At 39.4% G+C, this 22,912-nt stretch overlaps 1 protein-coding gene across 1 annotated transcript; it reads right to left on the bottom strand.

The window, feature by feature from the left end:
* Positions 1 to 2,562: 2,562 nt before the first annotated feature.
* On the bottom strand, positions 2,563 to 21,311 carry wnt9a (wingless-type MMTV integration site family, member 9A). Its single transcript, XM_026314358.1, has 4 exons — positions 21,171 to 21,311; positions 8,778 to 9,037; positions 8,391 to 8,653; positions 2,563 to 5,944 (listed from the first exon to the last, which is right to left on the bottom strand). Exons 1-4 carry the CDS (start codon positions 21,260 to 21,262, stop codon positions 5,456 to 5,458), a joined length of 1,104 nt encoding a protein of 367 aa, XP_026170143.1. The 5' UTR covers positions 21,263 to 21,311; the 3' UTR covers positions 2,563 to 5,455.
* Positions 21,312 to 22,912: the final 1,601 nt, after the last annotated feature.

The following is a 22,912-nucleotide window of genomic DNA, read 5'->3' as shown; positions in this document are numbered from 1 at the left end:
AGATACAGTCCATAATTGTGCTTTGTTTTTACAACCAGACATCACAAAGTCCCCTTTTTCTTGGATTACTCTAGGGCTGAGGCTTGTATGATGAGACCACAAGATATTTGCAAGATTGTTGAGAGAAAAAACTCCCTGAAACCTCCACTCGTCTGCTGAGGGAATAGAGCCTGTTGAAATAATAGCAGTTCAAGAGGGTAATTCTCTGGATCTCCATGCACGTCCGAACACTGTAAACCCAAAACAGAAATGTTTATATTTAGGATTTATGAATTTCATGGTAACTTTGCTTGACATTGAAGTAAAAACCTCACTGTCGTAGTAGCGTGGGGTGTAATATGACAGAGGCCTTTTATAATCAGTTTACAATAAAACAATATAACATATTAAAGCAAAATGAGGGTGATCCTGCATGAAACTGTGAAAGTCGATCATATGTATCAAATTCCTGTAAACACTTAACCACTGCAGTGACGTCTGAATACATAGCAAGAAGGTCAATTCTATCAAAAGGTGGGTCTTAGTTGTTTTACCAGGAACCCTAGAATTTGAACTGGATACCTGCTGGTCACTTTTCATTGCTTTTCCAGCTCATCTTCTGTAGAAGCAAAGGGGGAAAACCCGTCAATGACTGTGCCTTGCTAGGTTTTGTTTTTTTATATATCTCAGTGCAGTTGTACATACTGTTGAGCTACAATGTGCAAATATGCAGTCATGGAGGTAAAAGATAATTAACCACCTAAGACCAGAGCCTTGGTTTGGCTTGCATTTTAGATTTCATCTAGCTATTTGGGGTTAAGTGGAACCAATAAATATAATAACCAGATATTATCTTTGAACATGAAGCACTTCTCGAAAAAAAATGTTGTCCTCATATGCTGGCACTCAGTCTGAGTTTCCTCAGAACACAATCAAGACACCATTGTGTAACAAAGTGCAAATCTCTTTTATTCCCAGGCTAAACACTGTTTTCAACATTTTTGCATTGTCACTGTTGCATATATAACTGTTTCAACCTTTGAACATGGGAAAACAAACCACACAACATATAAAAAAACCTTGACAATGTGCTTATGTTTTGCAATTCTCCAAAACTACTACTCCATACTAGGTTTCACTTGCACAGAATTAAGTATTATGGTACAGACAACCAAAAATGTTGTAGGAGGTTAACTTTGTTTAACGCTTTACAATGTTGCCTCTCTTTACACACTGGAGTTCTGACCTAGCTATTAGAAACAATCTACTTTAGGTGCCAACCTACTGTAGGTATCAATGACATGTTCAAAAACACTTCAACGTGTGGACAGCAAGACCCTAGGACCAAACTGCCAACTTTGCAATGAATGAATGACCCAGCCTTCTACCTACTGAGTCACAGCCACCCACAGTTGTGATTCAGAATCTGCTAAATTCATGTTAAATGTGACAGTCTACTGCTGGCACAAAATATAATCCTCAATGTATTCCTGTGTGTTCCTATAGGATTTTCTTTGTCCATTTTAGAAGGTAGTTGCTAAGGTCACTTGTGTGTTATACTGTTCTTAATCGTGCAGTCACTTGTAAAAAGGCAGATTCTGCACGTCTGCAATGTGCTTAATAAATTTGTTAAAGCCTCAGTTCTAGAAACCTTCATTTATGTTCAATAATAGAGCTACAACTATTCATTTGACTTGACTTGTCTCCCAGACATTTTATGATTATTAATTCATTTTGTATACATCAAAGTCCTACTTACAGTAATGCCATCCTAATATCACTATTATTTCAGTATTAGTACATTATGAAGAGTCCATTCTGCCATGATCAGTTGATTAACCTAAATGCTCAAAGAGGAACAGAAAAAAAAAACACAACATGAAATAATTTAAAAATTCATTTATTATTTCAGATTTTTTTCGCCTTTGTTATACAAAGATGTTAAATAACTTAAATACATTCTTACCAGTCATTTGTGATCTGTTTATACCTACAAGCTATACATATGAGGTAGAGGAAAATAATTTAGGGTTCCCATAAGACATCAATAAGTGAACATGGACAAAATTTTGTTGGCGTATTATTATCTCAAAGGGTAATACACGCGTTGGTGTGTTTTATTATTGTTTTACAAGCACAGCACAAATCCTAACAAAAAGTACATGTACATGTAAAGTGATTCAAAGGTGAGGATAAACAAGTCCACACTGACGCAATCATCAGCCTCATCAGTTTATGGCCAACATTACTAAGCCAGAGTCTTGTCACAAAATAGCTGATTATACAAACAGATCATACCCTATTAAAATATTGTTTATGACTGATTTTATTAATACTTTCAGAAATGTCTATTATTGTGTGAATGAATAAAAGGTGAGTCGATTTTAAATTTGTTAGGATTTGTTAGTGCTTAGATAACAGCAAACTTTGAGATTTGAAGTGAAATAAATTCAAAGTATAGACTGCTTCTTGAAGCCTCCACCCCAAAAGGAACAAACACCCATAAGAAAAACAGAGTAAAAAATACAGGATATAAAATCAATTTAGACTTTGACGTTATTTACACTAAACACATGCTCATAATATATTTAAAAATAATTTATCTTTTATTTTTTTCTACAAAATAGAATTTTGTACATGATCCATTGATGACTAAACAGTGCAGAGTTTTGGATTTGAGAATATGGACGACTGTGATATCTAAGAAGTGGCTGCTGCATCTCGCTCCTTTTATTCCAGTCTATGTACAATCTATAAACAAACAAAAATGCACTCCGTGTGCATTTGATATTCCTGTCATGCCCATTTGGATCCATTCAATAGTAGAGAACCATAGTGTGTTTGGGCTGAGGAGTGTGTTTGTGTGTGGCAAATGCACACACCAGAAGCTGTGGGAAGCAGGCATTTTTGCTCCAAGTCTTAGCATAGCTATTATGGTTTCCATGTAGCGTGCAAAGTTCTATGTATATGGTTGGACCAGTCTTTATTTGGCATGCCTCCTCATATCAAAATGCTTGGAATTCATCTCTTCAGGACAAATAAGCCAAACAGGGCTCTCATCCTAAAGCATGATTTTGCTGTCGAGGAGGATGGTTTGATTTAAAATGTTTTGATAATCATCTTTAAAGACTAAACTGTCTGCTTAGCCATTGTTAATGGTGTTTGGCATGGTTCTGTAGCACTGATTGTAATCTAAAACGATCTGTTACCCTTCTGCACCTGTTTGCTGTTTTCACAAAAGTCCTGCCCTAATTTCTGTTTCAGTTGCTTGTGAGAGTTGAACATGTGCCTCACGTTTGTCTCAATACCACAGGAGAAGTAACCATTGCTATTTACATTTTTTTTTTAATTCAGCACTGTACTGTATCCATAAATACAGGTCTTTAAATACTTTAAAGGGCTTTTGGGCTTCAGTGCGTGAATGGCGCTATATTACAAAGCTGGGTCCCTTACTCAGTAGTTAATTCACACCCATCAAAATAACATGTTCCCAGAAGCTAGGTGCTGAGAATACAATGGTATTGTCTGCATTGTTTGTGTGTAGAGAGGCATTTCTCATAAAATAAAACTTTGACTTAATTGTTGTTTCATAGCAATAATTTGACATTTTAGGAACTACATTTATTCACTTTCTTCAAGGGTTACTTCTAGGATTACACAAAACAGATATAACATGTTAATCTGTGAGATTTGGCGGTGTTGATTTCATTACCCTTAGACAGAACCAGGCTAGATGTTTTCCTCTGTTTCTTTATGTTAAACTACTCCAACTGGAACTCGATGTCCTGTATTTAAAACAGACATAAGAGCGGTATCAATCCTCTAACTCTTGGTAAGAAAGTATTTGCCAAAATGTCAAATTATTGCTTTAAACTGGCATTGTCATTGCATGTTGTGGTTCAGTATGCTGCAATGTGTTAACTGTTTTACTGTGTGCCAAGCAACAATATGAAAAAGCAAATTAACATCTGCATTGACTTCTGAATGAAGACAGCATATTTGCAAAAATCCAATGCCAAACATTACACAAATATTATTGTAATAAAATAGGTTTATATTAGTTACGAGGCTTAAGCTTTTATCTTCACTTGAGGAATTCTGCAGACATGTCAAGTTAGCTTTTTGTCTCTTGCCCCACAGTGTGTGGCCTGGTTGACGCGGTTCCTACTGTACATACGGCAAGTCTACATGTTGAATATGGCTCAATCAAATCATGGCAGCTGAAGAGGAAAGAAGGATGTGAAATCGTAGGGGGCTACATTCCTCCAGTTCTCCACAGTTTTCTTTACAACTTCAAAATATTTAAAGTTAAACAAAAAAAAAAAAACTTTCTAAGTAGATTTAAGCTTTACAGAGCTACAAAATGTTTTTATTATTATCACACATGGATTGGCTGCTGGTCAAGTGATCACTTGTTGCAATGGCTAACATAACAAGACCACTGTATATTAGATACTAAATATTATTTGCATTTGTCCAATTTATCCAAATAGTTATAGTGGTTTAAATAATTCCCTGAACACTGGTTCGCTCAAGGCCAAAGAACAGTCTAAACTGACTGGTGTAGTTATTTTCTGTTAATACATTTACTAACAGCTTCATATTATATTACAAAAAAAGAGATATATTCTCCCTGTGGAGGAGTAGTCCCAAAGGATCTATAAATTATCCACAGCAAGATAACGGACACAAGAGTGCTGCTTTCCAAAGGGCCTTGTCAACATGTATCAAGAAGAATGTCACACAAACAACATACATTTGTGTGGTTAGTGGTTTGTTTTAACATAGTTAGATAAGTGGCTTGTATAATATCATTAGAATATAATTGGATTTATGTACATACGTATGCAGACACACAATGTGTGTGAGTGTAAATATGTGCGTGTAGAATAAATCTTACACCCTGTCTTTTTTAGCAGTCTCTGAATATGGTTTTCATTGGCATATAAGTTGTCATTCGAACCCCCCCCCCCCCCTTAACTATCTATCACATGCTCACATACAAACACACACGTGTAAAAGTTGACACACACATGCATCATTCTTCTTTGGGCAAGGGGCCCAGAAACATGTTGGTGTTACTGTCCTTAGATCCCAATAACTGGATTCTACTTTTCTTTCTGTTTCTTTTTTTTTTTTTTTTTTTTTTTTTTTTTGGTATGAAAAGGCAGTGGAATTTATTAATAGGGAAATAAAAGCTACTCTCTTTGAAGCGAGACTATGCCAAACAGCTTGAGATGTTGACCCAGTTGTCTGAGAGGGTTTGTAATTCTGTAAACCCCAGACACAGGGGCAACAGGACCTAACCCACAGAAATCCCTCAAAGTGCTTATTGCTTCTCCATCGGCTCACTCCTCCTTGTTTGCAGAACACTGTTCTGCCAGTGGAAGCAAAACTTTGTTTGAGGATAAAACAATCACTCCTCGTCAACTTGACCATCTTTCACTTGCTCCACTGGTCATATGGATTGACAGGTTTACCCTTTGCAGGTGTAGACCTCTTCTCTCTGTGTGCACTGCTTGCATTCGACGTAGCAGCACCAGCGCACTTGGCACTGGCAGGGCCTGGTCACCTCCCTACTTTGAGTGTTGTGGCCTCGTCCGCAGCAGATAGCGTCACAGTTCTTATCCTTGTAGCACTTTCGAGCTGCAGTGCCCGACGAGTACTTGCTGGGTCTACAGAAACTGGGTGAGTCCTCGATGTGGAGCAGGTCCATAGTGCGAGGGATCTGATCATTCAGGCCGGGCAGTGGTTGGGGCTGCTGCTGACTCCGACCTGTGGAGATCTCTCCCTCTCCTGTCGCCTCATTGGTTGAGCTGCCAACCTTGACAGAGGTCTCGTAGCGCTGCTTCAGCTGCTTGCCAATCTCGTGGAAGGGCAGGAGCTGCCTCCAGCAGGTCTGGACAGTGCAGGATCCAGAGACACCATGGCATTTGCAAGTGGTCTCCACTCCCGCCTTGATTATCTGGTTCAGAGACGGAACAATTTTGTTAACTGCCATGAATCACAAAAGGAGTTTCATCAAAACTATGCAATTCTCTTTGTTTAGTAAGCAGCAGTTCAAAGAACCCAGTTACCCAAATATGCGAACAATTAGATGCTTTGGGTGGAGTGCAGTGCTCTAGGAAGAACATACCGTAGACATAATGGAAAATGATTATATTCACTGCTCTTTGATCATCACAAAAGGGGAAAATCAGATGTTTTGCTAATTGCTTGGAAACTAAAGGAAAACAATATAACACTTTGTCTAAGGCTTCAAATAAAACAAGTGAGTTCTGTGGAGAAATTGATTTTGTTATGGTAACTACAAATGACACTTTTATTAAACTCAATAACTGTTATTATGATAAATGAGGGGCGGTTATTGCTAGGAAGCGCCCGCAAATAGACAGTTCACTTGGACAGCCCTGGGAAAGACGAGATTTTAGTACATAGACACTGCACATTGTTATTGTCATTTGACATTTGAAGAGATGTTTTCTAAACCCTAGAGATTGTCAATCCAATCTTCTAGTTTATAATGTCATAACATGAAAAGTAAATTATGGAAATAGTTTGAAAGAAAATGAATAGTTAAGAAAATAGTAATGAAAGCCTTCTATCCAAAATCACCTAGAACTGCAAGTAAAACCTTGAGATCAGCTAAAAGGACCACGTCAAGTTGAAAAGGCTACTAGCCTCTTAGCGGTCAGCCAAAGTTCATTCAAGCATCAACCACATTGTCAAAGTCAGTGTGTGTGTGTGAAAATCAATGACAATAACACATTGTCTTAGACAGGGTTTGGATAGCATCTACAGTTCTTTCCTCAGACTGTGAAAGTGATTGGGAACAGGAAGTGCATATTCATCACACCAGCAGGTCAAGAAAATTTGATAGGTCAGCTTTTAAATGTCGAGGGGATGCAGAGGCTAGCACATTCCAGCTTCGTCCTCTGTGTGGGAATTTATCCTGAACGAATGCGGTACACCTCACTTAATGTGTAAATCACAAAAAAAGAGAGCAAAAACAACATTGTAAATCTTTTATCACAAATAGAATGTCCAGAGAGACTGGATTCTGGAGAACCCAGCTGAAAAGGAAGAGCCTGCATTGGTCATTTGGGAGAGTTTTGTGTCTGCTAACATTTGGGAAGTGTGCCTCTGCTATAATTCATTTTGAAAACCAAAATGAAAATGGCTACAATATGAGAAAAGCTGAATAAAAGCAACAGACTCCAAACCTTTAGTTTGCTTTGGCTTGAAAGATTAAAACCATTCCCTCTTTTTTACTTTACTATTAAAAACACTTCCAAGATGTGTAAAACCCATATTTGCTCACCACAAACAATTGCTGAATTTTGCCAGAACACAAATGAGATTTGTTGCCTATCTAATCTGACAGAGAAAATCAAATATTGACTAATGAGCACTTTCAGAGTTCACCAAATTTACAGTAGCAATTACTTTAATCAGTTTAAGTTTCTTTTTTCCAATTTCAGTGGAGTTGATTCACAACTTTGTAGTATTTCTTCCTCTCCTCAGATGCTCCGTGTATACCTCTATCACAATGTCATTGTGCTGTGGTCATATTAAAGTCATCTGTGGTCATTTTAGCAATATATTTTGACATTGTGTTTTGTCTTGGACCACAGTCATTTGCCAGCACTGTAATGTTTGAACTCAAGCATTACACAAGCAAAACCAAAGATACAGTGGTAGAGCATATCCGGGATAAGGCACACAATGAATTGGCACTTTATGTCGATGTTTGTCTACATAATTGCACAGAACTCAGACAGTATTATTATTATCACAGTTTTCCCACCGTTTACCTGATTCATGTGAGCAATTAGCCAGCATTTCTGTTTAAACACTATCTGTGACCCTGTTCAAACAGTTTCTTTATAAGTGTGTCCTGGTTAGATTAATGTGTGTGTTATAACTCAAACTTTGTTGTTTTCATTTGTTGAAATTATTGCTTTAATAAAAGGCAAATGAAGATGACATATGAGCTAAATAAATTGCAATATAAGTGTTTAATATACTTTTTTTTTTTTTCTTTCGATGTAACTCCCTAAAATCTTTTTAACAGCCCTGGGGTTGTCATGAATGATTGTCCAACACAGTTTAAAGTTTCTTAAAATTTATTCACTAATAATGAAACTAATAAAAAAGTCAAAGACAAGCTATCGCTTAAAAGAGTGGATGTAAACTTTAGGCACTGTAGAAAGGATCATTCCAACAATTTAAAATTGCACTTTCATGGACATTAGCTTTGATATTGAGTCGTATTTCTGCCGACTAACTAAAACCCTCTGTAAAGCTAAGGAAAGCTGCATTGAGCTAATAATTCTCTGATTATGTGAGATCCTTTTCAAATTACACAGTTATTTTATTCACCGATGATACATATAATGGTACAATCTCACCTTCATTCCCACGTTTGTGTTGTGCATGTCGACACGTGCACGCAAGTCCTTGTTGGAGCGTTTGCCCAGGAAGTCCTTGACAAACTTGTTGGCATACTTCAGGTTGTCTCCACAGCCTCCCCACTGCCATGCCTTCCGATTCTCCAGGTCTGGGGCCTCGTCACACGTGCAACGCTCCATACGTCCCGCACTGCAAGCTTTGGCCATCGCATGGGTTAGGCCCGCTGAGGAGATGGCATACAAGAAGGCTGTTTCTTTAAATCCTGCAACAGAATAGGTGAGTGTCAAATGAGATACAGGACAATGGAGCGATATTTGATTTTTATTTTGATGTGTTCGATTTAATGCAGGTCAAAACTTTAAAATGACATTGTCACATGCTCACACCTCTCTTTAGTATGTTAGCTCGGTGGCGCCCCTCTAAGGTGCAGTTCCACCTCTCAAAGCGGAATTGATACTGGCATTCTAGGGCGCTCATGGTGATGGCCTCTCTCAAGGTCTCTGCCACGCCCGGGTCTCGTCTGCACATCCTGCGCTGCTTCTTTTCCAGTTTGAGTCGGTCGCACAGCTTGTAGTGGGCCCTGCCCATGTTCTCCTCAGGTAGAGAGTTCAGTGGCAGGATAGACAACGGTTCATTACCTGTCAACCTAAAGGAAAGATTACAGACAGTTTATACAGTGTACAGAGATGGAGTAAATACATCTTGATAAAATAACCAGTAAGGCACATGATGCTGACCTTCCTGGATAAACAGTCAGAGTTGGGAAGATATACAAGATATACTAATAACCAGCACAGGAAGCACAGCAGCTGGGACTTGTAGTGCTCAGAAGTTTAGTTAATGTACAAATGAATTCAGTTGTTCAGTGGTTAATGTTCAGGGGAATTCAACATTTTCTGGAGATTGAGATCAACCTCAAGCAAGGGCGTGTCTGTCTATAAAAGTAAATTCTCTACAGAGGCGGAGGAGTTTTTTCTTTTCATAAGTTCTTGCCACGGTTTCGTTCCTGTCCCTATCACACTAATCAGGTCACATCAAAACTGCCCGTGGCAATGAGAATTTTCGATTGAGATTCTATCTTGTGTATTATGAGTAAAAAAGCTTTCAAGTGGTATTTTAAACAAAGGCATGCAGTTAACGTGACATATCATGCCACATGGAGAGAATACTTGGTTTAATATTTACATTATACCCTGGGGAGAGGGTGTCACTCACAGCAACAATAGAGTTGTATAGGTTTAAACATGATCACACACCAGGATTTATACTCCATTATTTACAGCTGCTAATCATTGAGGGAAAACCCAGAAAATGTTTCAACCATCTTGCTGTTAGGCGACACTGCACAGCCGTGCCACCCTGATTTCACCCCATAACAAAAGTCCACTATTCAGGATCTTAGAGTTGCAATTCATATGAAATATAACAAGCAGAAGTTTCAGTTTTAAGCATGTATGGAGAACATGTGGTAAACCTGCCTTTCGTCAGTTTATTTAAGGGAACTGTATATAAAACACACAAAGCGGGGGCTGCCACATAGCTGGCAAAACTGATGACCAGCTTTCTGAGGTTGTGATGGAGAAAGCAGAGCATTACTTTCATAAACACACAGAGGGGACATGACAGTCAGCCTGGGACCATTTTGGTTACAGCAAACTGACAGGATTGGCACTGTAGTTGTTCATTATGTGCAATTTCTGGCCTCCTTTACACCCTTAAAGTGAAACTGAAAAATAAATGGATTTACAGAACTCACACAAGACCTTAGGCCAACGTGTCTGCAGTTGTACTCTGGACATTTACAGGACACTTTTGTGTATGAATTGACGCCTCACTTACTGTTGCATTAGCAGAATGTAGCAAACTGCCCACATTACATTCAATTTTCTGTTTATACAAATATAGCATCACAATATGGCTTACAATAGTTCAGTTTATACAGGCAACTACTGTGAATTTTAAAAAGTCCAAAGGTGACTGTGAAGTGTAACCAGAGTAAATAGGAAACCTGTCACAGGTTTAATACATTGTAGAAGAAATTATTCCACAGTATTTTTGTAATACATACAAAAAGGCAGAGCACCTGCTGTATGTCCACATCTGTTTAGTTAATGTACTAGCAGTGTTGACCAGTGATCTACATCGCTTATATTTTGACTACATTTCTGCTTTTCAGAGAAGATTCTGTCACCACTAATATTCACTCGAGCCTCTAGGAGAAGGTCACAGGAGTTCTTCAACAAGAGATTTGTTTTATTAAGTCCAATAACTGACTGAAATGTTTCCTCTTGAGCCCTCAGTTTCATACCAATGGGCTTAATAGATTACATATGCTATACAGTATTGTCTTTATAGTGCACTCACAGCCAGGTTAACAATCAGAGCAGTCAAACTGAAAAGGAGGCATTGGGATATGCTTTCAGATTGGGTCAAATGGTTTCCTTTTTACAAAGCCTGTTTGCCTTCCCTTAATTTGTCTGACAGCTATGAATTTTCAAGTGGAAACCTGGCAAGCTGTGTCTTGACAGAGATTGCTCTCCCAACACACTTAGAGAGTAAAAACATGCATGGTTTGAGGCATACACAATGCATGAGCGCTGTGTTTCTCTCCGAATAACTGACATTTTCCTCTTAATTGTTTCATGCTTTGTTGAAATACACTGTGCTAACAATGCCAAGGAAACATTTTCAAAGTGCCAAAACAAACAATTCCAGCAGACGCAGCATGTTAATATGACTGACAACTGTTCCACAACATTTCTATGGCAAGCGAGGACTCAGCAAATGAATGATGGTGCCACATGGACTACCTGCCCTAGATCCTTTTGAAACCTGTCTGGAATTAAAATCAAGAAAATTCAAGATACTGTAGTTATCAAATTCACACTGCACCAGGAAGCATTTTACTACTTATCTAACAAACAATAATATAATACTTGAATAGTTGTACAATGTATAGCTTTGAAATGAGATCCAAATGACAAACAGTTGTTTTAATTTGCTCAACACCACCAACATGACGCACACATTCCTCTCTAAGGCATGCTTAGTAACATGTATCAGCGTAAAATCTTCCAAAAGCCCACATGCTTGCCAAAACAAGAAGCCATTGGAGTGACAGGCCTGAAGTGTCTGTGTGATGTCTGGTTGTCTGGGACATGAAGATGGTCTGAGTGGAGCTGGAGGGAGGCCAAAGATGACAACGACACTGATTTCACCGCTACTGTGTCTGCAGCGTTGTTACACAAAAGCAAAATTCAAGCTAGTTACAAAGACAGCCTGGGACAAAGTCTGGAGGGGAGAAGGTTTGACAGTGGAGAAACACATGTTCACATATCCAAAGAAGAAAATACTGGCCAGGGTTTGCTCTTGTTTCCACTCTCTGGCTGCGAGCATCACTGATTCCATTTCTTTTGTCGATGTAGACAGAAGAAACAGCCCAGCTCATAGTTAATGCGCCTTTTAGATATTAAATGACTAATAGTAAAGCTGATGTCAGTCATTCCTTTTTAATTCAAATTTGCAGGAAATTAAAGTTAATATTTTCACTGGATTCAGGACTGTGACCCCTGCTGTCACATAAAAGGGTCGCATTCCAATATGGTGATCTGCAAAAAAAATATCACTCTGCTGTTTCTGAAGAATGAACTCCTTCAACTCGCTTAGAGGAAAAAAGGATTGGGAAAACAACGCAGTGATTGAATCACAAAAATCATTACAAAATCTTGAAATCTTTGGTTTTCCCATAATAATGACTACTTTTATGAGAGAAAATGGAAAAACACAGCCACATGTCATGTCTGATAACTCAGTGAAGCTCAGTGATTGGAGCTAACAGGGCACTTGTTTCCAATACTGAAACCTTTGTAAAAGGTTTAGAAACTGTAACGAATGGATTTGGTATTAGATTATAAATTGTTAATAAGAACTTTTAGGGTGGTCCTGCAATAGACTGGTGGCCTGTCCACGGTGTACCTCTGCCTTCCACCAGACCCAAAAAAGTAATAAGTGGGTATAGATAATGGATGGATGAACATTTGGGGCTAAACTGAAAAATCCCCTTGTCCTATTTGTCAAAAATAGTTGGAGATTTTCAGTTATTCAATTTATAGCTTCAGCTGTAAAACATTAAAAACACATTGATTACTAAACACATATTGACATAAATGAATACATGAGTCATCAATCGTTTAAAAAGCTCTTGCTATAGAGTGCCTTATTAGAATTCAGTTGTTTTTCATAAAATGTGGACATAATTTAAAGAGTAAGGGAAGCACAGCCACCTTTACAGGACCTCCACCATAGTTAATTAGGAAATAAGACCATGTAATTCATTTTTTCAAATCATGGACTATTGTCTATAGGGGTTTTTGTTTGAGGTGCTGGCACAGCAGCACCAATTACATTTGGAATATAATACCAGCATATAAAACTCATTATTATCCTATGTGAGGTGAATTCTTGCTGATGTTTGCTCAGCTTAGCTCTTTCCATTCACACACTTGTCTTTACACACTCGCAAATATCTCCGTCTCAGTCTTGCACTGCGCTGCCTCCACTGTCCTTCACTTACTAACGCTGGCGTTTGTTTAGTCCTTTCTTTCTACCTGTCAGCACCTCCCATTGCCCGAGACATTTACTTTATATACATTTTCCAATGCAGTTGGATCAGCAAAAAAGGCTCATTTCACACAGCGGAGCCTCAGAGCTGATCCCTTGAGGAAATCATTGACCAGGACTACATTTCACCATCATCACCCCCTCTCTGGCTTTACATTATAATCGTGGAAGTGATCCTTAGGTGGTGATTCTGTTCATTCTTCACTATTTTGGTATGTAAATAGTTACAAAACATGTGATCGCTCTAACTTTCTTGGCCTAAATAAAATGCCTGCTCCACGTATAAGCTACAAACACATAGCTTTATGTTCTTCATATATTCACACATCAAATATAAATAAAGGTATTTGGTAATCAATGAAGTATCTTCCAAAGCAAAAGCAAAAACTGCAAAACATTTTTTGCTTCCAGCATTTAAAATGTGAAGATTTGCTGCTTTTGTATTTCATATCATTGTAAACTGTGTGCCTTTGGGCAATAAAAGCACATGAAAGTGTGTAAACTCTGTGAAGTGATGATCATTCTTCACTATTCTCTGACATACTGACATATTGGTTATCAATAAAAAATAAGCAGTCAAAGCAAAGGTGATGACAAATCAGTCCAGCTCATCTTATTATATATATATTAAAAGAAGAAGACAAGAAAGAGAAGTGCAGAAATTCCAAGTAATTTTTTCAGCATTACATAGTTTTCTAATTTAGAGCACTGATTTGTGCTGACTTTACTTATGAGGTATAAAATGCTACCCTCCCTCCCCCAATCATAATTCCTTAAATAAATGTAAGAGATTTTTATCACACAGAAAATGTAAGTTTTAGATTCTAGTTGCTGCTCTAAATAAATGTTTTCTGATTGATCACATATTTTTTCATCTTCTGCAAAACAATCACATTTTTATAACATATACTACTAATATACATACTACTTGTTGTAGTGGTTTTGAAACTACTACCAGTTAACAAAGCCAGGACATTTCTGGCACGGTGTTAGTTTTCAAAAGTGAAGAAAATGAAAACAGCAAAGCAGCAAAGTTTCTTGGCAATTTTTAGCCTGTGTCTGTTTATCATCTTCACTCCACTAGACTAACAGGTGCTGGCTACCTTTGTACATGCAGTTACCACAAACATGTGTGTGCATGCATGCTTGTGTACATGTATATGGGCTCTTACAACCTTATGTCAATACCTGCAAGAGTCACTGAACGCGCCCAGGCAAAAAAGCAACAAAAGCCACAGTTTCTCCATCAGCCTGAACTTGCAGGTTGTGTGGTCTGCTGTCTCTTAGATCACACCCCCTCACCCCCCTCCTTTTTTCCTCTTCTCCAAACTACCCCTATTCCCGCTGGTCAATTACTCTAAACGAATGCCAATCATTCCATCCAGCTGTTGGCTCAAAACAAACCCCCTCTAGACAAAACCACCGCTGTCTGCAAATGTAGTAACCACCACAAGACAGTGACAGACATGAACATGTGTCCTGGAACAGTTCAGTTGTCATGAAGACAAACTATGGCACTCACCTGAGATTAATCTGTCTATAATTTAAAAAATGTTAGAATTATTCATTAAATTTAACATTGAGTTTCTGAGGGAAATGAAACTCGCCAATGTTGATATCCTTTCCTCTCTTTCACTTTTTCCGCCTCTCTCAACAGCATTTAAAATGCTCCTTTTTGGTTGGGGGTGTGGTGTGGGTGCTTTTCTTAGAAACACTGGATGAACTTCAGACCACCATAGGTCCCATAAGATGTATCACAACCTGGGCCATGCCAGAGGTACTAGGAATGAGTGTGTGTAGTGTTTTGAGCCTGGGCCACTCTAACTATGGCTGGCAATGTGCTCCGCAGCTTAGACTTGAACAATTGAAGAAACCATGAATCAGTGTCGAATGACTCTCTGTTAATGGGAGTCTCCAGACTATTTAAAATGCTACAGGAGGTTTATATAAGAGAAGAAGTCCGGCACTGAACTTCGACATTTTCTTTATAGTGACACCGTCCATTAAAACCAGAAATAGTGTAAAGAGTAAATGATTATGTATGAGGCTGAGATAAGATTAGTCACTAGTTGAAAGCACTGGGTGTTATGACTACTTCTAACAAGCTGTGACTGACACAGTACAGTAACATGGCAAAACAACTTTAAAAACAAATGGGTACTTGCCTGGGACTTAGAACGTTCATTATTTGTGAAATAAATACGTAGTGAGAATGTCATGCAACAATTAGAAGCATTTCTGTTCACAATGTGAGGGGGGAAGTCCACTATCTTGAATGACTAAACAGGATATGACCCAGTGTTGTGTCATCTGTTGTCCCGTCTGGTCATTTACAACCCACATAAGCCGTGTCAGACTACTCCCAGTAATTGAATGATCAGGTCAAGTTCCTGTATATGTGCTTTCTTGATATTTTAAATGCAAATGACCTTATCCACAACTGTGAACATGTGCACTGGTAGCTGAGCAGCAGAACTGCGGGACTGGAGTTTGGGAATGGGAGTGTGGAGCATGGTAAGAGGTTTAACTGCTATGTGAGAACTCAAGGCTTCTAAGGTCAGCAGCTCAGTTATAGTCACTGTGTGACTGGCACAGAATGGGCACGCAGCAGTGTCCGCATGACTCCCTAGTTCTAGCCCACACCATGGCACAGAGTACCCCTGTACCAGTACTCCAACGCACCAAACACGTTCAGGTGCACATACTGTACTCGGCTCTCACCAATTTGTACATGTTGACACAAGATGCACACTATGTTTTTTTGGTGAATGAGCAAAGAAATTTGACTCTGAGCTCGGTTTAATTCTACAAAGCTGATATTCAAATTTGTGCAGAAACTGGAAATGTCAGGTTTGTTCATTCTGTGAATCAAAATCACTTCTGTGAATTAACCAAGCATGCAGAATGAAACCACAAAAACCAAAACAAAACAGGAGCTGTTTTGAATCGCTCATGCCTCAGTAACTGCAAGTGGCTGAGTTCATTAACAGTTATTTACTCTGAGAGATGGGCTGCTTTCCTTACAGGCTGACAGAACCCAAATGCACAATCCAAAAATGCAACATAGTTTGTAATCATTTATAAAATATTAACTCATATTAGCTCAAACACTGGTTGCAACAGTAATTTCCAATTGAAAAACAGGACGTGATGTTAATTTGCCTCACCTAACAAATATTCCCCAGTGGTTTATGTGCAGGTACACGCAGCTCATTTATGGCCTGGGGTGAAAAAATTTTGACTCTTGACAACTGATGATTAAAGCAGCAGTAACCATTTGAAAGTCATGCAAATGGGCCATTTTCTACATGCAACAAAAACTCCCCCAGGTTTAATCACAGTGAAGAACATCTGCCGTGTCTAAGCCCATTCATGTCAGTGTATGTCTGACTAGGTCCATTCTCAAATTAATGCTCAGACTTTATGGATAAATATGCCTTTTGATGGAAACCATAATAACACCCATTTGGCAAACACACATATTTGAGTGGGATATCTGAATGCATGTCAGGTCAGGCTTCCATAGGACTGTGTTTATGCAAGATGATAGTGCAGATAAAGTGCAGTAAAAGTCTAACTCCACAGTTTCAAAAAAGCTACAGTCAACTCTTTTTCATTCTTGTTGAAATTACACATCTTTGCAAGCAGGTGACATTAAAAAGTGAGATTTATGTTGGCACTTGCAGAAACTTTCATTAAAAAAAATGTTTTGTGTTAGACATATGAAATGCAGATACTTCTAGGAAACCAAAATCTGAAATGAGGGTTTGTTAATCTGCCAATCTTGGCACATGTAAAGTGCCATGTTTCTTATATCCACTCAAATCAGGCACAGAAAACCTGCCTTCCATCAAGGCTGGAAAACACAGGACAAAATGATTGCACAAACTACCATCAAATCATCAATGCCTGGCCACCAAAAGTATCTTGAGTTTATATTAGTTTTCCTGTTTCACAAATTGCCCTTGTTTCCAACTCCATCTGCAAAGATCATCATGTGTGTGCAGTGTGGTCAACTAGTGTTTCCTTCAAGAATGGCAATCCCATATCTTCTGACTGTTCTCCAATGAAGACTAGTGGAGCTGACCTGGTGCTTCTGTCCTTTGAGAATCTAATACGCCTTAGCTGTGGTTTCTTCTAGATGCTGATGACACTAGAAGACCAGAACTGTAAGTATGAGCCCAACAATAAACCCACTACAGAAACCACTGAAACCTTCATAATAAAGGTGTGTATCAACTTCGGCTGTTTCTTAAGACTCAACCTGTAAAATGAATAGTCGTAACAATATAGTAACATAGTGCATCATTCAGTTCTGAGAAGAAAAAATCACAAAGGTGCAGAGGTGAATTTTTTGCTCTGAAAGCTAAAGTTTAAAAACACTTTGTACATATCATGCAGGTTGACCACAACTAAGCATAAAGACTGTTTTCCTTTCCTATAATATCTTTACACAGACTTGGCTGCCTTTACATTTTATGTTTTCATATTTCAATTCCCACTCTCCTACTGTTACACAAAAAGGTTACAAAGTGCTGATTGAGGAACACACTGCGCTCTCAGAAGACACTGCACCACCCTGTGGCATCCACACGCATAGCATCCCTTTCCAGACAGATGTCAGTGAGCAGAGCACTCAAAGCAAAGCGCAGCTTAGCTCAAATCCGGATGTATCAAACAGAATATATAAAGAAAACAAAGCTCTCCCTTTTCAGAGGCCATGCAGTCTGTTATCTAAGCCTCCAGGTTTGTGTGACCTCACCATGCTACATGGTCACAGCACCAGTGATGAGAGAATCCTATCTTCTTGGCTCATGGTAAAGTGATACCCTTTAAGGTGTGGCTGTAGCCACAGGATATCCTATGAAGTTGGGAAATCCCTTTATCAACGGTGTTCCCCGCCCTGATGCACGTCAGGGCTAATCAGTCCTTAAGGCCTGGTAATGAGATGCCCGCCACCACTGTCTGGCAATGCCAGCCTGAGCCCACACTGATTCTGCTTCTAATGAGTGGTAATCACCCACCAGCTCCCCACAAACCACTGTAGGGATGCCGGCACGCACATGAGGGAAGCCAACCAGAATACGGGAGGGAAGCGAGAGGAGGGAACCCAAGGAAGTGGGGTTTTATGCATGGAGCTGCATAAAAAAAAGAAAAACTACTTGTAACATTTCTGTGTTATGCTAAAGCAATGATGCTCTTTTAAACATTTAAAAAGGCGGTTTGATATGTACCAGGAACTAATTCAGCACAGTGATAAAAACCTTTTAGAGCTGCGTACTGAAAAATCACTTCCCTGTAAATTTACACACATCACATTTGTTATCCTGTTTTTTTTTTTTTTGTTTTTTTTTGGCATGCTGCCTCACTTAATGGAGAGCTGAAAACAATATTATCATCTAAAAAAGCATCTGCTCTGTGTCCGGAACAAACTGATGATAGAGTGTTTAAGGATATCACAGCAATTAAACAGCAAGCAAAAGCAACCACTATATTTGCTTCTCCCGGATGCTGTGGTGCCTCAGTGATTGGTAAATCCCGACTGCATGACTGTGGGCAGCCTTCCTGTATATGTTGCACACGAACTAAATAAAAACAAACTCTTGACAGAGTGTTAGGACTTGCATTCAGTACAGTTTACAAGACCACAGAATGACATGCCTTTTACCAAAACTTAAATTTAAATTAACACAGCACTCTTGAGTGCTGACATGGTCAAGTGAGCAAACAAATCACATCCTCCTCCAAGAGTGTGCCCACTGTCTCATCACGGTGCTGTGACCGATCAAGTCAAGTAAGAAAAGCTCAGCGAACACCTCCGATTCAAACTCTAATGATAACGGATTTAGCAGAACCAGCACCTGCCACAACAGGCTGAGAGAAAAAAATGAGTGCTCACATTCTTGTGGCAAAGGATGACAATTTACGCGGGCGCTTGACTACGCCAGGAATCCCACCCCACCCTTGGTGCACAGACTATGGGCAGGAGAGATTGTGTTTATGTTACACTTATGCTCCACCGCACTCTGGAAATTGGGTATGCAACATTGACCCTCTATTTTGAGTAAATCAGTACCCAAGAGGCCCTAGGATGCCTCGTGCTCTTGGAATATTTATTTGAACAGGTTTGTGTTAGAATGTCCCACAGTCAAAGCGGAGCAGCACTGTGCTGGAGTGTCACCGGTGTCAGGTTTCTGGGAAGCTGGCCACGGGGCAGTCACATTTTGTATCCATGTCACCTGTGCAGGCTCTTTCAGTATGTTTCATGTTCCTCAGCTGCAGGCCTAAATCATTCGGTGACACTCATTCATATTCCCTTCTCACCGGGCTGCAGGATAATAAATCTGGAGAATCTTAATACCACATGTTTCTCTGCACTACAGGCAACAGATAGAGAACAGGCTTTCAAGAAGGGACTGAAAATAAGTGTTAACTGAATAAGTAAATATGCATTAACATCAGGACCATTAAGGCTGATGTGAGCGCCAGTTTGGCACATCAGCTTTAATACACACTGATTGCCAAATGGGCAAGAGAACAGGATTACATTTGTCCTTGTAATGCAACTTCAGATCTGCACCACAACCAAAGACAGCGACTGAGACAGAGAAACTACTTAATATGTGCATGAGCGTTACAGATTATGGCATTTCACTGAGACAGGCTGAGATAGTTCAATCATACAGAGCAACTACAGATGTCATGCAGCAGGTTTGCATCAGCCAGTTTCCAACGATGAGTGCCAACACTTTGGTGCAATCCCTGAGAGAACAACATTTAGAGAAGAGGGCCTGAGGGGACTGTGCCCTCTTGCAGATTCACAACAGTTCCCAGATCACCTAACACTCCTGGATCCTGCACACAACACCCATACCTATCATAAATTTGTCAGCTCAAGTGTCATCACTCCACAGTCTAAAGCCATTTGTTTTCTTGTGCTTATATTTTTGTATTAGATGCCACCCTGACAGTTTTTAAAGGTACATGCTGCTTTGTCGAAGTCCAAACATTAGTTGTCACGATTTTTTAAAATTTTCATTGAACTTTGGAGTTCCAGGTGAAACATGTTTGCTGTCCCACCTGACTCTCTGACCCTGTTTGAATGACCTTGACTTCCACACTCTGTAAATGTTCTTCCTTAACTAAGAAAAGTGAGTGTGCAGTTCATGTGAGCATTCATACTGGACTTCAGCACATTAGTAACTATTCTGAAGTGGAGGTCATAGTGGGCTACACCTAAAATCCAAGGCGTTCCCTGGGAATGACTTTGAAATATACACCCTTGTGCTGTTTCTAAATTAAACATTATTGTGTATATGACATGATTCACGAAAAGCTAAATTTTTAAGATTAATTTCCCGACACGTGTTCCAAGTGTTTTGGGGTTTGTTTTATTATGGAGGCAGCAGAGAAAAAAAAAACCTTGCCAGAGTTGTGTGATGTTTATGCTGGATGGGGGAATTTTTCTGTGCAAGCTGAGCAGACGTTTCAGCCACCAGTTCAGTCAGTCAGATTGCTTTATTGTTACCAGCTGTTGAGTCTGAAGCTTATACACTCACCTTTCGCTCCGCGGCTGTTTTCAGAGTAGACTAAGGATATGATTTTACAAGTGTTTCAGCAAAATAATCACTTGACCGCTACCTGCCATTCAAACGCACTCGGGGTAACTTTACAGTGGGCGCTGGCTCAATTGTCAGGGAAAGAACGGGGTGAACTCTCCTCAGCCAACATTACTCCGAGGCTGCGCACATCTACCTATAATAGATACCGTGTGCTGCCGTTTCGTTGCCTGCTGAGACATTTGCTGACACTGCTTGTCACAAAAGATCTTTTTTATTGTCAGCAGCTTTAGTGAGGCCAAATCATGTTGCTGACAACCTGTTGCAGCCACCAGCTGTGAGGCCGCTGCGCAACCGCCGCCAAATGACACCTCACTGACCCGCAGATATTAGTGCAATCAGAACCGGCCATAAAAATAAATCAAAGTTAATGCGCTTGCGTTTGGTCCAACGCCTGGTTGGAAAGCTTTAAGGAAAGCTTTAAGGGAAGTTTTCAGTGAGTCAAAGAAGAAGAGAAGTCGTTACCCGCTTCGCAATTCAGGAACCAATCAAATCAATGAAAGCAGCATCAGTGGGCAAACAGTGTCTGTCAGTCCTTACCCGAAATACGCTGCGGTTGGTCCAGGCAAGTTGAGAAGATACACTATAACTGTGAACGATAACCATCCCAGGAGTAGATGTCCATCCAGCATTTTGCTGCGGCTCCAGAGCAGATCATTTCGTTTCTCCTGAGTAGCTGTGTAAAATCCCTTGTTGAACGTTCAACACTTCTTATACAGAGAGGAGGTGCGGTGCGCTCCTCCCATCAGCAGAGAGAGAGAGAGAGTGAGAGGGGGGCAGAGACAGAGTGTAGTATGGCAATACATACAGAGAGCTGAACTGATTCACAATTCTCTCTCATGTTTCACACAGATACATCGTCCCAGCTGTCTTGATTTAATGATTGGCACGGCAGTTTTCATCTGTGCGCGTTTTCAGCACCATGTCGTCAGTGTTTGTGCAGACAGAGGTCAGCCCTGCACTTTATGATAAAACGCTTGCTTACATTGGGTCGGTGACAGTTTATTTCCAGAATGGAAACCCTGATTTGCTTTAATCGAACAGAAGTACCATAATAGAGCGACAGGACCAGTCTATGTAGTACACTATATGGTTATATATATATATCTGATTGTTCATTTGTGTACCCTGATAGGCAGAGTAAGTGGACTATTCTGAAACTGTTGTGTCAGTTGCTGTTTACAAAGTCAAGAATGAACTTTGATTGTGAAGTTTATTTTAATCAAAATTCAAATTCAAAAGGAGAACACTATTTTTTCCTTCGTTGTTTGACAGCTGAAGTTACAGTGCAGATCAAAGTTTAACTAGAAATCATATGATGAGCCTTTAAACTATGATGCATTTTGTCACTGTGTTGAAATTAGCTTCACATCTGCAAGATACAATAGGAAAAAAATGGATTTACACATTAATGACTTGGCACTGATGTTTTTAGTTAAATAAGTGACCATTGCTTAGGTGGCTAATATTTATAGTCCAAACCAACTCAGAGTTTCTCAGAAATCAAAATGATAGGTGGTAATCAAGGTTAAATATCAGCCTGAACTTGCTTTTTGCGATCATTTCACCTAAACCACATGCAGTGAGGTGAGTTCATCCGCAGTTCATAGATGGAGAAAGCAAATTTGTCCGCAAATATAACCGCAGGCAATTTCACAAGAACTGAAGACAAACGCTTTAATCACTTTGCAAAACATCATATTGAGCACCATAAATCAATTGGCAAACTATCAGTCATTCTGGCAAGTAATCTGAACCCTTTGGCAGGCCTGCTCTTGAAAAATATTTACTCTTCCTACGCATTTGATTGCTTAAGATTTGGAGATTACCAAAACGTTTAGTTATTGTCATAGAAAACCCTCTCTAACATGCAAACAGTATTAACTCACTTGTATTTGAAAGTTACATGATCGTAAACCACATACACAGACACGCACTGTAGCAATGTCTTATTTGATCCAGCAATGAATTGTCTGACAGATCAAATAAAAGAACTAAAGGTTCATATTATTTATTTCCGCACTTTAGACTTCATAGATGGTTAAACTGAAGTTATTTCCAGGAACATTTCAGTAGCATATAGGCAGCTTATGGATGTGTTGACTAAGTTGACCTCTTGATTTGTAAATAATATAGCCACTGTTTGCCAGTTGAGAATATCTTTAGTCAGGGACAACCCTACTTAACTCCTGTGTAAACACCTTTCAGTGGCTCAGCTACCACCTGACATATTTTGTGTCCACACACACATTGATTTCTGGCACATAAAGAGAGACAAGTAT

Source organism: Mastacembelus armatus, chromosome 17, assembly GCF_900324485.2.
Source record: "Mastacembelus armatus chromosome 17, fMasArm1.2, whole genome shotgun sequence".
In the NCBI taxonomy this organism is placed as follows: domain Eukaryota; kingdom Metazoa; phylum Chordata; class Actinopteri; order Synbranchiformes; family Mastacembelidae; genus Mastacembelus; species Mastacembelus armatus.
Note: the sequence above shows the minus strand (reverse complement) of the source record. Positions and strands in the feature narration are given on the sequence as shown.